This window comes from Dermacentor andersoni, chromosome 10, assembly GCF_023375885.2.
Source record: "Dermacentor andersoni chromosome 10, qqDerAnde1_hic_scaffold, whole genome shotgun sequence".
Lineage (NCBI taxonomy): Eukaryota > Metazoa > Arthropoda > Arachnida > Ixodida > Ixodidae > Dermacentor > Dermacentor andersoni.
The window spans coordinates 79446442-79466540 of record NC_092823.1 but is presented as its reverse complement, the minus strand read 5'-3'; the positions used below and the strand labels follow the sequence as shown (position 1 = coordinate 79466540).

Here is a 20099-nt window from a genome sequence, read left to right as displayed (position 1 = left end):
TCTAGATTCACTCGAGCATCGCTAACTGATATGTCTGGCAATAGGTTACGGCACGCTTTTCCTTCAAGCTTCGCGGCCTATTTAGATGGACCTTGTCCACCACGTGCAAAGAAAACCAGTAGCAACTGCTGGAGGAAGTCAAACCAGTGCGCATCCGCCTACATTTCTCCTCTACTTCCCTCAACGTTCCCGACACATCCCTCTAGGTAGGGGTACTATGCCGCGCGCTGAACGCGCTTAGCGCTCTCCTTCGTACTATCCCCGGCGCGCGATTTCCGGGACCACCAGGCGCCTTCCTCGTTCGCGTGCTTCGCGGCCTCGGACAAACATCTCCGATTTGAAGAACGGGACAGTTGCGTTTGCGCACGAAAATGACTCCGTGATAAAACCAGTTATACATGAATATCCTCAATGCAACGAATATACGTCGTCCAGAGCACAATCCCCTTAAAGTTGCAGTTAATTTCCTTTCCCGTTATCCTCCGGTAGCTTCAATACTAGTTAAGGAGGGAAGATCTTTAATGTCCGAAGTCGGCGCCCCTCGATGGTTTGAGTGCACGGTGGCAGCGCGAAGTAAGAGCCGTTGTCCGGTAAAGAGACACTTTATTCAAACTCCGAGGCGTCTGTCGGAGTCCAAGTCCGAACTCCGCTCTCCCCCACACAACCAAATAGGAGTTTTAAAACCCTCAGTTGCACAAAGGAGTCGCAAAGTAGCCCATCACACCTGCGAGTTCACCTCATTGCAACCAATAGCACAACCACCTTCGCGCCGCACACGGCAATGGTGGAAACAGTAGAGAATTTTAGCGCGTCCGGTGTTCCGGAAAGCGCAGGTGGTTTGCCGGTTTAGCAGGGGCGTAAATGTGAGCGGCCAGATTGGTGGCGCCAGCTGGTGGCGCAAAGCTCAACCACACAAACACAAAGCTAATTACTATATTCTGCTTAGCTGCTAGTGTAAATTTTCGACAGCGGCGTAATCGTGTTCACAATCACGCCACTGCCAAAAATTTGCACCAGCAGGGAAGCAGGATATACTGGGTTACTGCAGTTTTAGCTCTGTGTTTGTGTGGTTGAACTCTACGCCACCAGGCGGCTGCACCGCTCTGGCCGCTCACATTTACGCCCCCGCAAATCCGGCAATCCGCCCCCGTTTACCGGAATAGCGGATAGGCTAAAAGTCTCTAGTGGCACATTTTACAACACGCCGGGTGATAGGATTGCTCAAAGACACGTGTCATCTCCCTCTCCCCTACGTTAGGCTCCAAGTATCGGCAAGACCCCCTAGACGAGAGAAGGCCTGAGCACTCGGCGAGTGACGTCACGGAGAAGAGGTCGGCTGCGCACTTCGGGATACGGGTTGAATGAAGGGATCGCGCACCTACGTGCAGCGTTAACCGCAGCGCAGTTTTTTAGGCATAGTTGAACAGATGGTCCGAAAGGCATAGAGGGTGTTCCAAGATTATTTTATTTATGCAAAGCTATTTTCGCGCTGCTTTACTAAAAAGCCCGTTCATAAACAATTGAAATGGCTCAACCTCAGGAATGAGAGCGAATTCCGGGTACATGATGACAGGGAGCATGGTGCTGCCCTCTTCGTCAGAGTACCTTAATAATAGCAGGTGACTTTAATCTACCGTGTCTAAACTGGAATCGTTTAAACTATGGTTCATCGGTTTCTGGTGACTTGGCGATAGACATTATGTTCAGCCTGGGCCTCCAGCAGGCTGTTTATAGTGACACCCGTGGAAATAATATTCTCGATATTCTATTCCTGAGCGAAGTATTTTCTGATGGAACAACAACGGTCGAGCCTGCTATATCAGATCACAAGCTGATATCTTTTTGCTGGAAAGTTCCTGCGCAGAAGAACCAAGATCACAGAACATTTAAAACAATTAGAGATTTCACTAAGACAGATGATGTTGCGATTATAGATTATTTAGATATACAACTTGGTATAATCGAAAATAATGTTGAACTTTCATGGCAACGTTTTGAGGAGACTGTAAAGTACTGTACGGAGCACTTTGTCTCTTTAAAAGCATTTCGAAAACAGCGCCTAAATCCTTGGATAAATCGAGATATTATTCAGACCAAGCGTAAAATAAGAAGACTGAGAAAGAGGAACAAAGCTACAACCCCGCAGATTACGCAGCTGAAACAAGACTTACTACGAAAGGCAAATTCGGCTAGAGATGAGTTCTACAGCTTGAATCTTGAAGAATTTATTTCTAGCGATCCTAAAAAGTTCTGCCTGCATCTAAGCCAGAGAAAACAACAGATACAAAGCATTAACGTCAACGGAATTGAAATAGAGGATGCGCACTGCATTGCTGAATACTTCAATGTATATTTTCAAAGTGTGTTTACAGAACGTGATCAGTGTGAACTTTCCAGTACAAGTAGCCCATCGGTAGATAATATTTTAATCAGTCGCGAAGGTGTCCTGGCATTGCTTCGAAATATAAATATTAAGAAGTCAGCTGGGCCCGATAACAGTCCTAATGCTTTCTTGAGGCGATATTCTGAGCAATTATCTGAATTCATTTCTAATCTTTTTCAGTTATCCTTAAAATTAGGTGCAATACCATCAGTCTGGAGTAAAGCACGTGTTGTGCCGGTACACAAGAAAGGAGACCGCCAATCTGTTTCAAATTACCGTCCTATATCTATTACTAGCTCGTGTTGTAAGCTATTGGAACATATTGTCGCTGGTTTTATACAAGAGTTTTTGAAAGATCATAGCATACTATCACCTTTTCAGCATGGTTTCAGGAAAGGACTCTCCACTGTAACTCAACTCGTAACAACCGTACATGAGCTATCCCGCAATCTTGATTTATCTGGACAAATAGATGTGCTCTTTCTGGACTTCAGCAAAGCTTTTGATAAAGTTCCCCACGCAAAGCTATTACATAAATTAGCTAAAATTGGACTCCCATTTGGTATCATACAGTGGATATGTGCTTATCTCAAAAACAGAGAACAGTTTGTTGATATTAGGAATTGTACTTCCAGTGCACGTCAGGTCACCTCAGGAGTCCCTCAGGGCAGTGTACTAGGACCATTGTTATTTTTAATATATGTTAATGACTTGATTGATGTTATTCCTGGAAATGTGTCCATACGGTTATACGCGGATGATTGTGTTATCTCCAAGTAAATTGTGTCCTATGATGATCATTTTGTACTGCAAAGATGCCTTGCAGAAATCACTGACTGGTGTTCCATTTGGGGAATGGAGCTCAATGCGGGAAGAACTGTACTTTTACGCGTAACAAGAAAAAAATCTGCTAGCATTTTGCCGTACCAACATGGAAATAGAACTGTCCTCGAAGTCGACAAATACAAATACCTTGGCGTTACCCTCAACAATAAGCTTACATGGTCAACTCATATCTCGGATGTTTGCTCAGCTGCGCCTATAAAATTGTGGTTCATAAAAAGAAAGCTCAAAAACGCACCTGTAAGGACTAAAATGTTAGCCTACAATGCAATAGTGAGATCAAAGTTAGAATATGCTTCCGAACTCTGGGACCCGCATACCATGAAAGACACAAAAGAACTTGAGCGAGTACAGAGAAAAGCAGTGAGATTTATTTACGGGAAATATGCCAGGAAGGATTCGCCGTCCTCAATAATGTTACAAAATAGAATACAGAGACTCGAAATACGCAGAAAAATTAATCGTCTTGTACTACTACATAACACTCTTTCTGGAAAAAATAATATGACGCTACCAGCTTCCATATGTCGGCCTTCTACGAGGAGAACACGACACAGTCATGAGTATTTGCTTGCACCGATCTTCGCGAAAACAAACGCTTACAAGTACAGTTTTTCCCCCGAACGGTGAACGATTGGAATTCACTTCCCATTAGTGTATTTCAGTCTAAAGATTTCTTGGCTGCATTGCAAAATCATTTTTCTGCAAGTTAGCGATGTTGACGTTATCATTTGTGCTTCTTTTAGTGCATTATGTTCATTTCATGTTGCATTGTATACGGTTTGCTTTGTTTTCTTGTTTGTGATATGCCCCTCCTGCTTGGGCCAAAATATGGACCTGCAGTATTATTAAATAAATAAATAAATAAGAATGTACCGTCGGCGTCAAAGAGTTTGCCGTTCATGTGACCAGAAAAGTTCCTCAACAATGTCACTGCACCATAACACATATTTCATGACAACTTCACTGGTGTGTCCTTCTTCATATTCGGGACACGTGTATTTATTCAAGTCTAGATTAGGCTTTAATAAAATAATTTCACTTTCGAGGCATTATTACATACAGTACCGCAGTCTACATATTTACAACACCTCAAATGAGTTTAGCAATGGATACACGAAACATATTCGCGCAACTATTTAAAAAAAAAAAAAGCTGCCTTATTGCGCAGAGTTGCAGTTTTTCTGTTCTTTGTCTTAGCACCGACACCCAATATTCTGTCATTCATCTAGCGAAAACATGAACACATGACTTTTCGGTCCCGATCTGTAATTGCTCCAGCAATTGGGCACGCAGCACTTATTAGGCATATCCTGGCATGAACGTAATCCACATTCCGCGGCAATGAAGGCTTGCGGGACACACAAGCGCAGAGACAACATGCACTTAAGCACTTCTGTGATGTGTGTCTCTTCAGTGTGTCTCGTCAAAATGTTGCGCAATCGAACCTCTAATATGTACGTTTCACGTCTTGAGAAAAGTGCGCTAGGAAGCATGTCGCAGTATGCGAGGACTTTTCTAACTCCGACGCTATCCAATGAGCGGCAGGGTTCTCGGAACTAATCGAATTGTTATCGCCGTTGTCGTCCACTCGGTCTTTCGCCCCTCATTTTCAACACAGGTGCGCCGCTCGTAGCTTCGTCGCACGCTGCACGGAACATCCATGTGGGCCTCTCTTGCGTGACGTAGCTCAGGGGGAGAAGGTACAGCCAGAATGCCTTAAGTTCTCTAGATGTCCTCCACTCCTGCAAGCGGCCGCCACGCTATGTGCGAGAATGTTTCCATGAAACCATGACTGCATGTCTGCCTGACAGTGGGCTGCCCTGCCAGTACTGAGAAAACTCTGTACCCCGTGCAGCTGTAGGCTGGTTCGCTCGAAAGCCAAACACCATAACTGAGACCCGATGGCGATCGCACACAAAAGCATCCTTCGGTCGTAGCCGGCTAAGTGGTGGTAAAGCTACCGCCGTTTTCACAGGCATTGTCAGAAGGCGGCTGCCAAACCTTGACATTCAAACCGGCTGGGCAGTGTCGGGTCGCCCAAATTTCGTGACCGCCACGGTCGACGGGACATGTTGGAAGCGCATGGGCATTAGCTGTGGCGGTGACCTCAAGCATCCCTTAACCTTTTATCTTCACGCCCGTCTCCTCGAACGCTCCCCTTCAGCTGCGACCATGTACCCTTTTGTTCTGAGCGAAGGTGCAGATCTGATACCTATTCTACGAAGCAGTCACTAATCCGTTTTCTTGCCTCGCGTGAGTCTTTCACGCGTACCCTCTTGGGAAACCCACCTGCGTCTTTCGTTTCCGGTTATTGGTCGATACAGTAGCATGTGAAATCGTCCTGCGCTTTTCTGTAGTCGCCTAAACTGGGCCACACAACAACGGCAAGACCAACTCCCTAACCTCAAACTGACTGGTGCCCTGAACCACTTCTTATCGAAGTAGAGAAAGGCATTTGAAGTGAAAATAGGCCATTTCAGAAATACTTCGACGCAAAAAGTACTTCAATGCGTTGAGCAGAAGCGGAGCTCTTCGCAATCAAACATGGCGTCGGCTGTGCTCCCGTTCGTTCTTCAATACCTTGCACTGCGAAGGCTACGGCGCAGTGGGGCGCGCCGCCAACGCTCCGCCTTCTAGTGGCAGCGTGGCGCGCAGTTCACATTTCATTTTGGATGTTAACGTAGAGGCCACGACTTGCGCCTTTGGCGCTTACGACGCGCTGAACGTAAGCCAAAAGCGGTTGTCCTCGGCGAGCCGCAGTGCGTTTAGCCAGTGGACTCGTGATGTAACAGACCGCAACGTAGCAGACTGCAGCTTCCAATAGCAGCCGCGTATCGCAATCCGCTTTACGATTAAATAAAGCACCCAGAAGAGGATGAGCAGCAGACTTCCTTTGAAAAGAGGGCATTTGAGAGAAAGGTGGTTTGAGTACGGTAAAGCGCGAAAGTCGGGTCAACGCGAGGCGAGAGAGACAGGACAAGCGCTATTGCCAACTGTGGACGTACTGCAAGAAAATTTTTTCGCTGCTGCAGGAAAATGCGCGCATGCACCAAAAGACACGCTGAAAGCAGGGACAAACAGAGCAGGTGCAAAAACAAGGAGATGCTGTAAATGTTGCCAACAACGCGTGTACAGTCTCTTCACGAAACGCGAGAAATGAGAAGCGGGTGCCAACAGCGCACAACCAGCGCACCAGACATAACAAAACAAGAGGCATAAAAGAAAAAAAAGAAGAAAAGGACCAGCTTAGCTGTGGCTACCCATGAATTGCGCTTCTCTGTTTAAAAGCGCCACCCAAGCGACGCTAACGCACGTGTCAGATTCAGAATTCCCGCGCTTCGCCATACGCGCTTCAGTGCACTCAAGTATGCATCACCAACCTGGCCAAAATTCCACTCTTCTAAAGGGAAATGGGAATTCACGCTCCGCATGCGAGCTCCACGCACCGCGTATGACTGCAAAACTTGGCTCAGATGTTCACAGCAGCGTTTACTACCTGCGGACTATGTTAGTTCACCAAGCCCAAGGGGTGGTTGAGGGCTCATTTAATAGAGAAACCTTCTAACCTTTTTATGGCTACTTTTCTGTTATGTGAGCACACAACAAGAATGTATTGCCATCTCGTGGACTTGCGTGATGATCTTTGCGTGCACCAGATGAATTTTTGGTGGGATTTGGCATAAAGCATTTTTATATTAAAAAAGCTAACGCCAGTTACGACTGCCTTCACGCTGCTCTTGAATGTCTGGAATTAGTACACAGCTGATGGAAGGTGTGCAACTATACACAATGATAACCAGCTATGTAATGCTGTAATGTGATTCCTGGTGTTGCTTTTGTTGCTGAAAACCTTATTTTTTATATTTTGTATCTAAGCCGGTGTTCCTTTTTCAGGTACACTACATCGCTAGGCCGATAACAGCAGGAAAGCAGATTCGGTGATAATTTTGATCATTTCCGAAATTTCTCTGTGACGTATTTTATTTATAACAATATGATACATGTGATTGCAACATTGAAACCGAGGAGTAGTTAAGCCGTGCCTGCTCCGTAGAAATCTTAAGAGTAGCACCTTAGTTACGATATCCATCCCCAAAATCTTCTAAAATATGCCTTGACGTACAAATGAACTCGTGCCTAACTATAGACAAGCAGTTTAGGAAAACTGTTAACTGCAACGCCAATGTATTTCATTGCAGATTTAATAATAATAATAATAATATTAATAATAATAATAATAATAATAATAATAATAATAATAATAATAATAATAATAATAATAATAATATTTATTTCCGCCAATTCAACGCTGATGTAAGGGGTGAGAATAAAACCGGCTATCCACTTGACTATGTCTGGGCTTTGAGCTCGCATACCTCGAAAGCGGTACTAGGGCTAGGATTTTGCTCAGCAGCCGCGACTTCACTACTCATCGGTTTGAATTTCGCAATTAGATGTATCCTAAAATTAATATTTACAATTTTCATTAGCACCTCTTTCGTAGTCAGCGAAATCGTGATCAAAATTTTTGTTCTAATGTCCACCTAGCCGCGTATTCATCATGGCGCCAGGTACACAACCTCCTCTTGTAGATCTTAGTCAAATGATTTCTCTAGCTAGAGCAAGCATGGTTGGCAGCCTGATTACGCTTATCACAGTCGTCGGTGTGGCCTGGAATTATTCTGTCAACTATTCCTCCAGTTGCTCAGGTGGTCGCGTTCAACGTGCTCAGGGTTCAACGTTTACGCAAAATGATCGTTCTGTAGGCACCCGTTACAGTTCGAGCGCTTGGATGTTCCACACCTGTTTCTCAACTGTTGTGTAGCGAAGAGTTGATAGTGAGTGTTTTCTACGCACTCTCCCGACACTGCGTTCTCTTCCGGCGCTGGAGCCGCAAGCGTATTGTTTTTCTTTTGTTTGTTTATTCAGACGTACATTTTTCTTCTGTATGCGTCGGTGTAGCGGTACTAAACGAGAGACTACGCATCTTCAGGATGTTTGGTCACTGCGTCGCATGACCCGGCAGATTGACACACGAGCTGGCCGGTGCAAGTTCCCTGCAATCGTGATGTCTATTGTACTCGGATGTTCATGTTGTGATGAAATTGCAGTTTTCATGAAATGCTGTTCCTGAGATAATGAATGTCTTCACCGCAACCTCCTTTAAGCTGCTTGGATGTCGGTTCAGGCAATGGTACTGTTGTGTTTATCTGAAGGGAGAGCGAGCCCGTACAAGACCGGTGCGCAGTACCTGTGCCTGGGATAATCACAAATTTAGCGAAATACTGGACCTAACCGTGGACATTCTCGTTGTGTAATTACAACGCCTAGCCATATTTATATAGTCTTTAGTGTGTTTATAGGTGTCAAGTCATCCCACCTGCACCAAGTTATCAATTAGCGTGCTTACGTTTATTTAGCTTGTTTCTTCATTACAAATAAACGCGACAATTCTTTTCCCCTACCATTTTCGTGATTCATTTTATTTTTCTTCTTAAGGCTGTCACCATCCTTTGTGCGTCACTGAACCCTGGTTTGCCACTTTGCCGCCAACCCGGACTCTGCCGTCGTGAAAGAACACTAATGGGCCGCATGTAGTCGGGTTTCACACTTGCTAATGTGTCTTTATATTTTATCACTATGACCAACATCCCCGTATACCATTCTTTCGAATGCGACGAAGCTATGTCACACATTCTGTGCCACTCTCTGTCATTTCACCAACTACGGCATACCCTGTTTAACACTGCCTCTGTCGCGTAAGCACCAGTGGGGTCTCGGAAGTAAACGTCCTGAAACCTCCTCTAAGGAACATTAATATGGGTCTGGGAGCTCTTCTGACTACACATGAGTGACCACTCATCTGCGTTATTCTTGTTGCTTGTCCTTTAACTTATGACACGTAGACACGAGGGAGGATTAGCCAAGGTTCGCAATTAAAACTGCCCGTGCTCCCTCTTTTTCCTCGTTTGTTATCGTTCCTTGTTCCTTTCCCATTTGTAGAGAAGGGAACCAGACACGACCATGGTTAAGCTTCCTGCCCTTTCCTTTTTCTTTTACATCTTTTTCCATTTACATATACACTCACGATACATTACTCCCATGATCGTCGTCTATATTGGCTCGAACAATAAAATATTTTTTTAGGACGATTGGTGCGGTTTTTCGCTAGAGCGCCAGCGATCTTTCAAGGAAGAAGACTACTATGTATTGGCTGATGTAATCTTGGCCTTTCGACGTGGAGTCTTGCGTTATGGCAAACGGGTAAACTCGCTTTATTTTACCTGCGAAAATTAGCCTAAGGAGTTTTTATGTGCTGTGACGGCACTATTGTTATAATACTTTTTTGGGGGAGCGCAGAATAAGTCATCTTACGGCTAATTGGTGTAATGGACATATCCTAACTGTAGTGGGGTTATAAACTGGTTATATTTTATCTTCATGTTGGCGAAAACATACTGTGCTCGCTGCTTTTGTTTGTATGCAGCGACACGTCCACAACACACCATGTACAACACCGTGGTGAAGGTGTCTCCAGCCGCTGAGTGCCAAAACTTGTACAAGCGGTTCGGTTTCAACGAGCACGTCATGCTGTGCGCCAAGAGAGCCGACAAGAACTACTGCGAGGTGCGTAGTACACGCCGATTTCTTATCTATTCGCTGCTGCTAGCACTACTGATGCACCTCAAGAAGCTGCGAGGGCTACTGCTGGAGAATATTGCAGAAATCTGAAAGTGGTGACTCTCTTTGTATCGTTTATCGCCGACAGTGATTGTGAAGGTCCCAAACTGGTGTTCGCGTAGCGTCGTTTGCCCGTTGGTTGGTCTTTAATAAAAAAATGACCTCCTTGAGGATAACGAAGTATGACTTCCTGGCGAAGTGAAACCTAACACTTATCGATGGTTATCCCGTTATTGTAACCGATGCCCCAAGGTGTTTCTCTTCCTCGCATTCGCTTATTTTACGAGAGAGAAGCCACACAGAATAGCACACGAGGAATCGAAAAGCTAAGCGTCCCAAAAACTTGAATGTAAATCAAAAATGCAAAATAAAACTATACAATTGCTTGAGCGCTCTTGTGTGGCAAGTTTCCCCCAATAACAGAAGTCATATGTGGTGCTCACAATTGATCCCCCTAGTGCACACGTGAAATTACATGAAAACTGCTGTACTTCATTGGCCCCATCCGAAACGCAACGGCTCTCCCTATTACACGTTATTTCTTCGATGTCACCTTGAGTAAAAAGAAGTGTAGTAAAAGTAAGCCTTACTAATTAGAGTGAATTCAGCGTTTAGGTTATCAATAAATGTCGTGTGATCCTTTTAATGATCTAGAAAGTTTTTTTAGTCGAACGACAAGAACGAACAGGAATGTGTTCATAGCAAAAGGCGACGAACTAATTTAGAAGCACGTCCCTGTACGCGCCACTTCTTCCTTTTCAAAAGCACCTGGGTATAACACACATCTGGAGCGTAGTAACGGAAAGTAACAGAGAGTAACAGAAAGACACTGCTTTATCTTTCTTCCAGACGTTCTCCCTCTGAGCAACAAATAAATGCCTATGCGAATGCACCATCACACCTAATTTTACAAAACTAAACAACAATCGAACTAGACGCTTCCAAAAAATATGGTCATCTCAGATTAGTAGTAATAGAACGAAATTGGAACTTACTGCTAATCTCGACCGCAACAGCGAAATCGCTTTTCTTGACAGTGAGAGTGCAGAAATTCCAATTGCTGACTGTTATGTACGATGTAATGAATATGTAGTTGGGTCGTACAACGTTCAACAACATATTGAGACCTGTACTTGTTTGTCTTTATCGGGCGACACGTTTTACCGCCTAACAAATGTTATCGCACAGCGCAGGACGCGCCTGCATGTTTCGGAAGTTTCTGGAATGTTATCGATGCTTCTATCCGCTGTCTCTGACCGAACCTTGTGTAATCTGATCGCATGTGTGCGCGGGGCGAATAATGTAGAACTTTGTGGAAGGCACGCGGGTCCCAGCGATTACTCTGGAACGTTCGACGACTGATGTATAAAAGCTGCGGCGCTTGACCCGCTGGTCAGATTTTCGACGATCGCCGACCGTGTTCGCTGCTATCGTTGAGCTATAAGTGTAGCCTGTTTTTGTGGGCACAGGTTCGCCCAATAAAAGTTAGTTTTGTCTCTCACAGTATTGCTACTGTGTTCTTCAACGTCCCCACCACGTGACAATATGTATTTTGTAATTTGCATATATGCATATTCTTTTGCAATATATAGCATATTGTCAATTGGTAACTACAATTGCAGCCAATAGTGAACCGCCTGGTATTGCGAAAAACTCGTGTTTTCGCAACTGTCCTCAAATCAAGGAGCTGACTTAATGCCAAATATTTAAGAAGTACGAATATATCTTCTAGCCTTGCACCATTCAAGTTATTTCAACAATCTCGCGCAGCGGCCGCCAGGTACTCCCTGTCGGTCCCTGCATGGGAGACGCCCACTGCGCGCTGACGTGCGTCCTGCAGGACTTCTATTAAAGTTTTTCCAATCCAATCTATGAATCGTCATCGCCATCTGATTGGAAGATAATAAAAGAACTTCTTGTTCATAAATACGGATGTAAAAAATTATCCCTCTACTATCGCCCGATATCTCTAACAGGTCTTGCCTGTAAAATTCTACATTTTATTAATTCACAGAAACATTGTTGATTCCCACGATGAAAACTCGCTTTCCCTGGAATGCAGAAAATGGCTGCCACATTTACCTTTCAAACTGACATCGTTCACACATAACATTTATGCATTCCTTGATCGACTGTCTATAGCCGACATTATTTTCCTTAACTTTGCAGGAACATTAGAAAAATATTGCCGCAACTTACTCCTCTTTAAATTGGTCAAACTATGCCTGGATAGCAAACTGCTGACAAAACGAGAGTATTTTTAGCACGTTCATTAACAAGCTGTGTCTGCTGAAATCTCCAAGGGCGTACTGAACCAACTTTCAGTCTTGCTGAAAAAACGCAGTCCCCGGATGGCGAACACTGTGTGAACATATCAGCCAAATATTGCAGTCGAGTGAGGCGCGCGGAGTTCACAAGTGGAGCGCGAATTCAGTATATTCAAAAACACTCTTCTCAAAGAAAGGCTCCTTTTCACTCTCTTCTAAATAACTGGCGGGCTGCATATGTAGTCATACGTAACATATCCATAGGCGGCTGCTGTTGGCTGATAGCCGCCGTCAATCAAGAAGGGTGTTTGAATCAATGCGCCTTTTCTCAGTGATACTGTGTTTATTCATTGGCGCAGTTTACTAAACACGCTGTGCTAAGGGAAAATGCGGTTTTCAAATTTTGATAAACATACTTCCGGAAGAACCCGACTATGATCTGTTCGTGGTCGCCAGCACCGGCCCGCGTAGGAATTAAACTTTGGCCGCCCTCCTTATTGGTGTCGTATCCATCGGGGCTCTTTAATTTGCATAAGTTTTGAACAGATAACTAGCCTCGAACAACGCGAAACTTAAGCTAAGACCAAACTCGCGCTTGCAAGCAAGCGCTCAAGCCTGGGCGCTCCTGCCTACATGCCCTGGCAGACATCGCGTCTCATTGGTCTATTGATATCCCTACAAAATGCAGAATTTCGATGTGGCTACTACCTGTTGGTCAAGCTGTTGCTGCACAAAGCCGGTTGGCACTAGGTCACATGGCCAGGCTGGAGCACATCAGCGAGAGCACGCTCTCCAGCCCTTTCGGGCACATGTAGTAAACGTTGTGCTATAAGGCTACACGCTATAGCGATTGCCACTATAGTTACATGTAGCTGCGGTCTGCCGCGTAGCGCAGATACGGCAGCCGTCGCGAGGTATCACGACAAGCCCGCTCGCTGTGATTGCTGAGCTCGCTGCTGCTCGCTGAGCCGAACCGTTTGCCGTGATTGGTCTGCGTAGCTGACGCGGCTCCAGGCCCGTGGCGAGCCGTCCAGAGAGCCAATGTCTGACTGGAAGGTCGTCTGCTTCCCGATTTGCGCACCTTCGAGGTGCGTCGCCATGACGTTAGAAGCTCTTTACGTTCATTCCAACGCCAGTCCAGTGCGGCATCCTTCGGTTAACCTATGTGCGCACCGCCGGGCGTACTAAGACGAGCGAAAATAAAAACACTGTTTCGTCCAATCCTTGGAAATTCTCTGAATGCAGTAAAGATAAGTGCGTAAAGAAGTGCGCTGTTCGTCACCGTCAGTGTGAGAAAACGCAGCTGCCCGCGTACCCATCTATAGAACACAGTAGTATAGCATAGGGATGACACACCGTAAACTCTACCGTAAGTTAATTGAGGGTGTCTGAGTTTGCGGTTTCCTAGTCGCGAAATTTGGAATAAGTGGTTTCTACATGAAGGTATGAAATGAAATATCAACTGCGTGCCCAGGCGACGTTCAATATGCTGAGTGTTGTGGATGCGCCCATCTGGACCGGGGTCTTCGCAGTGCAAAGCGTTGAAGAATGTGAGGGAGCACGACAAAGGGCTTCAAGAGCAATCCTTTACTGTCAATGGCTCCCCTTCACTCAACACACTGAAGTACTTTTTGCTTCATAGTATTTCTGTAATAGTGTGTCTAAACAGGAAATCCATTTCTCCACTTGAATAAGAAGTGCAGGCTTCTTTAACTGCCCACTGAGCCCCGTTTATCGGTTGTGCCACCGAGTACTCCTCTAGCTTATGTTATTGTTATTGAAGGTGGGCGATTATTAGGTTTTTCGAATACGAATAATAAGCAATGAACATCGAATTAAATATCGAGTAGCTAATAGGAAATATCAGAAGCATACGGTATATTTAACGCGTAAATATTTATTTTGGTATAGTTAACAAACGTCTATTATCTACAAAATATTTCGTATACATATTTTGTTGTTCTTGAAAATAAAGTTTCATTCATTCATTCATTCGTTCATTCATTCATTCATTCATTCATTGACCGTGCACTACTGACTATACTGCAGAAATAGAAAGATACTTATAAGGAAGAAAGGATCACTGTTAAACGCAAGATCATTTATTCTCAGGAAAAACCTACAAATAGCATCTCAACACCTTCGGAGCTTGGTCAAACAAATTTTCTGAGAAATAATAGCTGCCGCATGACGAACTTTCCCAAGATGTCACATGAATGGTTATAGAAAGAACATGCGAAGTTTGGGAAAATAAAAAAAAAATTGACAGTTTTGCGTATGTTATCCTTAACACGACTTGAAGACGAAAACCCAAGTGCCGATGCATTAAAGACGGACACATGACGTACACAGCCGACTTAATTCGCTTAGTCTACTTCTCTTAGTAATTCATTTTAATCCGCTTACTCATCCTCTTAATTTGTTTATTCATCCTGTTGAGTCATTTAGTCATCCTTCGTAATTCGAAATATCGGGGGTTCAACTCCCACCCTAGGGTGTGGGTTCGACTTCCTTTATTACCTTGATATTAATTAACTGTGCTTTAATTAACTCCCCATTCATTAACACCGAAGGTCGCGAATTCGACTCCCACCTATGGTTGTTGGTTCGAGTCCCTTATATAACTATATCTTAATTACATGTGGGTTAACTTTGCCTTTATCACCACCAAAGGTGGTGGTGGTCTCGAACCCTCCCACCCCCACCCTCCCCGGAGGTCGAGAGTTCATAGCCTATTTGTACCTTTTCAGTCTAGCTTGACTGACCGATGGGACATATAAAGGTTTCACCTTTTTCCGAAGGACTTGCGTGCCGTAAACACTTCCAGAAGGCCTTTGCAAGGAAAACACTATCAGCTACACCGCCAAAAATATTAAATAGCGAACTACATGGGGGGGGGGGGGGGGGGGTTCTTATCAAAGGTTCTTATGCAGTCTGCCGCAGCAAAACCGAAAGCAGACCTTGTATTACCTATTCTGTTTCTGCACTGATTCGAAAGCTGTTCTCGTTGAGTCACTTGTGATAATTGACGTTACTTCATTTACCAGGCGGAAAGCAGAAACCAGCCTGCCCCATTAAATAGTTCCAATATACAAAGATACTGAATGGTTTATTTTTGAATACGAATACGACTAGTTATTCGGTAGTGCTTGATTTGCGTTGGCCGAATACTCACCAACCTTTCATTTTTATTTATCGCTTGTCTTCTTGTGTGTTCTCCAACACTCATTTATTCGCTGAATACTGCGTAGTTTTCTGTGAAAGTTTTAACCATAATGGTTACTGTACTTATAGATGACATTACCGCTATCTGCAACAGTTATAACGTATAGAAGATGGAATTTAACACGATTAAAGGTAAGGTATTACCTGTTTCCCACACTCATACATCTCCTACTTTTTACTCGCTACATCAATCTGCTCTTGAGTCAGTTACGTCATACCACTGCCGCAACGTTCACAACGTCTCTTAGACGGTCTTTGCATACCAGCAAAATAATTAGCATCGCTAACCACTAATCAGGATACATTCGTGGAAAGTCTTCTTGCTTTGCTGTTTCATTAAAAATTCTTGTGCTGAAACTTTCACCGTAGTAAATTCAAATATGCAGCTTCGATTTAGAATACCAGAACTGATATAGTAAATTCTGCCCTCGAGCCAGCCTAACATAAGTGTGCTTGTGTTATTTGCCGTAACTACAATCGTACCGCTAGCACGAAAATAACTGAAGATTTTTGCCGGCCACTTTCCTCGCCCCTGGTCTCAAATATGAACATATATTGGAACCCCATCCTGCCCAAGGAAAGAATTTTTCCCCCGAAGTACGTTTCACCTTGCTTTTTGATTATACAAAAAAATGCGGGAACATGTCATGCAGAACGGAAACGTGCTTTTAATTCTTTATACCCCGGACTTCACGGGTATGGCAGCACCTTACCGAATGGGTGAAATTGACAATTAATCAGTCTCAAGTTTTCATTCCTCGAGATACTCTATTATAAGGTAATTAAAAAAGAATTGTGGGTTCGACTCCCACATTCAGAAACGCATCTTAACTTGAAGTGCATGCTTCGCTTCATATAAGTGACGCCTGGCGTGAACGTACTCTGAACACTCATTGCGCTCCTTCGGCGCGCTCACGACAGGCGTCATTTAGATCCAGTCAAGAATGTGCTTAGAGTTAATATGCATTTCTTAATGCGGTGGCTTGTTCGTTTTAACTTAAGGGGAAATGCGGGGCTTGAATGGCTATTTACGTCATGAAAACGCATTTTCAATTGTTGTTTATTTTGATTCCTCGAAGTGTACAACGGACGCTCCTCTCCAAATTTGGCTGTAACCTGCGCAGTAGAAAAAAAAAGAAAATTAATTCTCTACTCCTAAATATGGCGCGATCTCGCCTTCAAGAGCGCCCATGAATTCCATATAGCAGAGCGGGCAAGAAACCGAACACGGAGTGAATGCCCGCGTTAGTTTGTTTCACAATTTTTAATCATGGGATACATTTTATCGAGATCACAGCAGACCGCCGAGTAAAATCTAAATGAGAAAGGCATAATTATCGCTGAAAAAAGCTGAAAAAAAATAAGCTAGGACGACTTGAAGCAATTGCCGCAGAGCAAGCTCAAATTGAAAAGGAGGGTCCAGACTATGAAGCAGGTCACTTTAATAAATTATTCTTGGTCTCTAAATGAACTAGCGTGTTCTGAAATCTTTGAGCTCATTTTTCTGAGTTTGCACCTTTTGACAGAACAACACATTTGCGAAAACGATCATTTCCACACAGCTTTTCCAAAACCTCCTAATAAAGCAATTTCTGGGCTGAGATTTGTCAACAACAAGACGACGTACTTTATATTTCTAAATTTTTATTAACACAGTAATTTATTGTATGTCTAACATATAGCGAGAACGAAAAAAAGAAAATATCGCAGTTTCTTCCGAAAGGCGGAGCATTGATTGCGATAGCCAATAAGTAGACTGTTATACGAAGTAAGGATAGCAGTTTTTTCGGCTACTTAAAGTTGTAAATATTCACTTACTAACTAACTTAACAAGCTCGGTGGCACGCGCGCAAAGGTAAACATTAATACATCTCACTCGATGACTGCGGAAACTTGCAGTCAGAACGCTGGAGTGAGGAAGCGTGGCAGCAGCAGCGAGCGAATTGACCTTCGAGCTGCAACTCGCTTCAACGCGGTCTAAGCGTCGAAAGCACAGCGCATACGAAGCTGTCAGCACTCGGTGCACTTTGTACACATCGCAGATCGCTTCCAAGATAGGGCACCCGCATGGCCACGCCGTACACAGCAGTCGCCGGAGTATAACGCCCGCCCTTGCACCACCTTCTCTCCGGTTCCTCGCGCCCTTCGTCTCCGCTTTCGCCTCTTGCGCTCGCGAGATTGAGCCGCCATCATCGACTGACACTCGCAAGCCTTCACTCGCACATACAGCACAACGCGCGGTGACCATCTCATCGTGTTTGCACTGTATACGGAACATCACGGCGACGGCGACAGCAGAAATCTGCGCGGAGTGTTCATATAATTGAGATCGCAATGAAATTTAGGCTAAAAGTGGTGAGATTTTACAAGAATGCATTGAAAAACACACGACTAGCCTTATCCTGCACTATAGCCCCCTAGAAGGCGCCAACAAAAACAATCAGTGTCATCATTATTTCCAAAATTATTGTCTTCCTAAGTTTACATGCCTAATTTGTCCGTATGTCAGATACAACTTCCACTCTATTTGATCGATATTAATGAAAGTTAGAATATGTGCATAAAACGACGAGATACATGAACTCCAAATATTTATAAATATTCGTGCAATGGTTATCGACCGCCGGATTGTCCTCGTGTAGCTGAATCGTCCTGGTGTGGGCGTCAGCCGCACCTATGATACCGTTTAGCCAAGCTTCAACGTCTTCGATGTCCGAATCGTTGTCAAGCTCATTCCTATACGCATTCCAGTCAGTGAGTCGCGCCTTTCCTGTCTTGTGCGCACGGTGAGATTGTTCAATCTCGATTTGAATTATGTGGTGATCGCTCCCTAGCGTGTCCGGGAGTCGGGTCCACGTGGCCTTTCGCACGTCTCGAGTGAACGTGAGGTCAGGATTGGTGTCCCTCGACACGCTGTTGCCCACTCGGGTGGGTTGGAGCAGGTCATTCCATAAAGTAAAACCGTGCTGCTGTGCGGTGTCGTGAACCCGTGCCCCTTTCTTGGGAGGCTCGGCGATCGCTCCTCAAACGATGGCGCCGCGAAAAGCTCAACCGCAAGCTCCAGCGCCGAATTGCCCTATTAAGCATGCAGGCACAGGAGTACGCTGAACAGCTAGTGAGTCAAAACTGGCGATCCTTCTGCAACCAACTTCAAGGGACTCTCAGCACAAAGAAGACTTGGCATATACTTCGATTACTGGTTGACGACACTCACACCAAAACCCAACAAAGACATACAATTCACCGACTAATCCACAACTATGGCGGCACAGAGGAACAACTACTCCAAGAACTTCAGACGAAGCTACACGGCTCAGCTAACCCGCAAACCACTGCCCCCAACCTTTCCCCCCCTAGGGAGTACCAAGGACCGCCGAACGAAGAGCTAGATCGGCCTTTCACACAGGCAGAGTTGCAGGCGGCCCTCTCTAGGCTAACACGCAATACGAGCGCGGGCAAAGACAGAGTCACCAACAAGCACCTTCGACAGCTACCCCCTCGGGCGTTGACGGTTCTCCTTCGGTACTATAACGACTGCTGGATTAAGGGCGAGTTACCAACAGCCTGGAAACACTCGGAGGTAACCATGGTACCCAAGCCAAACAAACCCATCTCCAAATCAAATCTCCGCCCCATCTCCCTTACGTCCTGCGCCGGGAAACTATTTGAACACATGGTCAACGAGCGGCTCACCACACACCTCGAGGAAAGCGATCGCTATCGGCACACCATGTTCGGCTTCCGCCAGATACTCTCCACGCAGGACGTCCTCTTCCAGCTAAAGGAAGATATTCTTGACCATTTGATCAAACACAGCAAGTCTTCCATTCTAGCGCTAGACGTAAAGGGCGCCTTTGATAACGTGAGCCATGAAGCCATTCTCCGTAACCTAGAAGATATCGGCTGCGGTGCCAAAACATACGCCTACATGCGCGCTTTCCTCACCAACCGTACGGCCACGGTGGGGATTGCCAACCTCCGGAGCAAGACATTTCACCTACCTAATAGGGGTACGCCACAAGGTTCGGTAGTCTCGCCACTCCTCTTCAATGTGACCCTCCTCAAGATTCCCCGCCTCCTAGACACCGTCCCAGGGATATTCCATGCTCTATATGCAGATGATATCACACTGTGGACGAGAGGCACGAGTACGGGTGAACAGGACGCCCGTCTTCAGGAGGCGGTCAACATCATCGAACGGTACCTCAACACTTGCGGCCTCCACTGTGCTCCAGATAAATCCGAGCTGTTAGTACTCGGGGCAGGCACCCGGGGCCGGCCTCCAAGCCACGACCCACCGGACCCACAAGTACTTCTTCAGGGAGTCCCAATACCGAAGGTCGACTCACTTCGAGTCCTCGGGGTCCATATACACAAGGACGGATCCGGCTCCGCGACACTCCCCAGGCTACACAACACCGTGGCACAGCTTACTCATCTGATACGGCGGGTGGCCAATCGCCGCAGTGGCCTCAAAGAGCACGACACTTAGCAAATGGTACAAGCCCTCCTTTACAGCCGTATTACATAGGGAACGCCTTACCTCAACCTGAAGACAGCCGAGAAGCAAAAGCTAAACCTTCTAATAAGAAAGGCCACGAAGCTCGCCCTAGGACTACCGACAACCGCCTCCACTGACCGATTGCTTCGCATGGGAGTTCACAACTCCTGGGAAGAACTCGCGGAAGCGCACCTCA

The 20099-nt window shown here is 45.3% G+C and overlaps 1 protein-coding gene across 1 annotated transcript in view; it reads left to right on the top strand.

Moving 5' to 3' along the window:
* LOC129380696 (trypsin iota-like) overlaps positions 1 to 20099 on the top strand; it is a 71787-nt gene that overhangs the window by 49683 nt on the left and 2005 nt on the right. The window contains exon 7 of the mRNA XM_055062459.2: positions 9717 to 9856. Coding sequence (XP_054918434.1) covers positions 9717 to 9856 — 140 coding nt within the window. The remainder of the gene's footprint in view (positions 1 to 9716; positions 9857 to 20099) is intronic.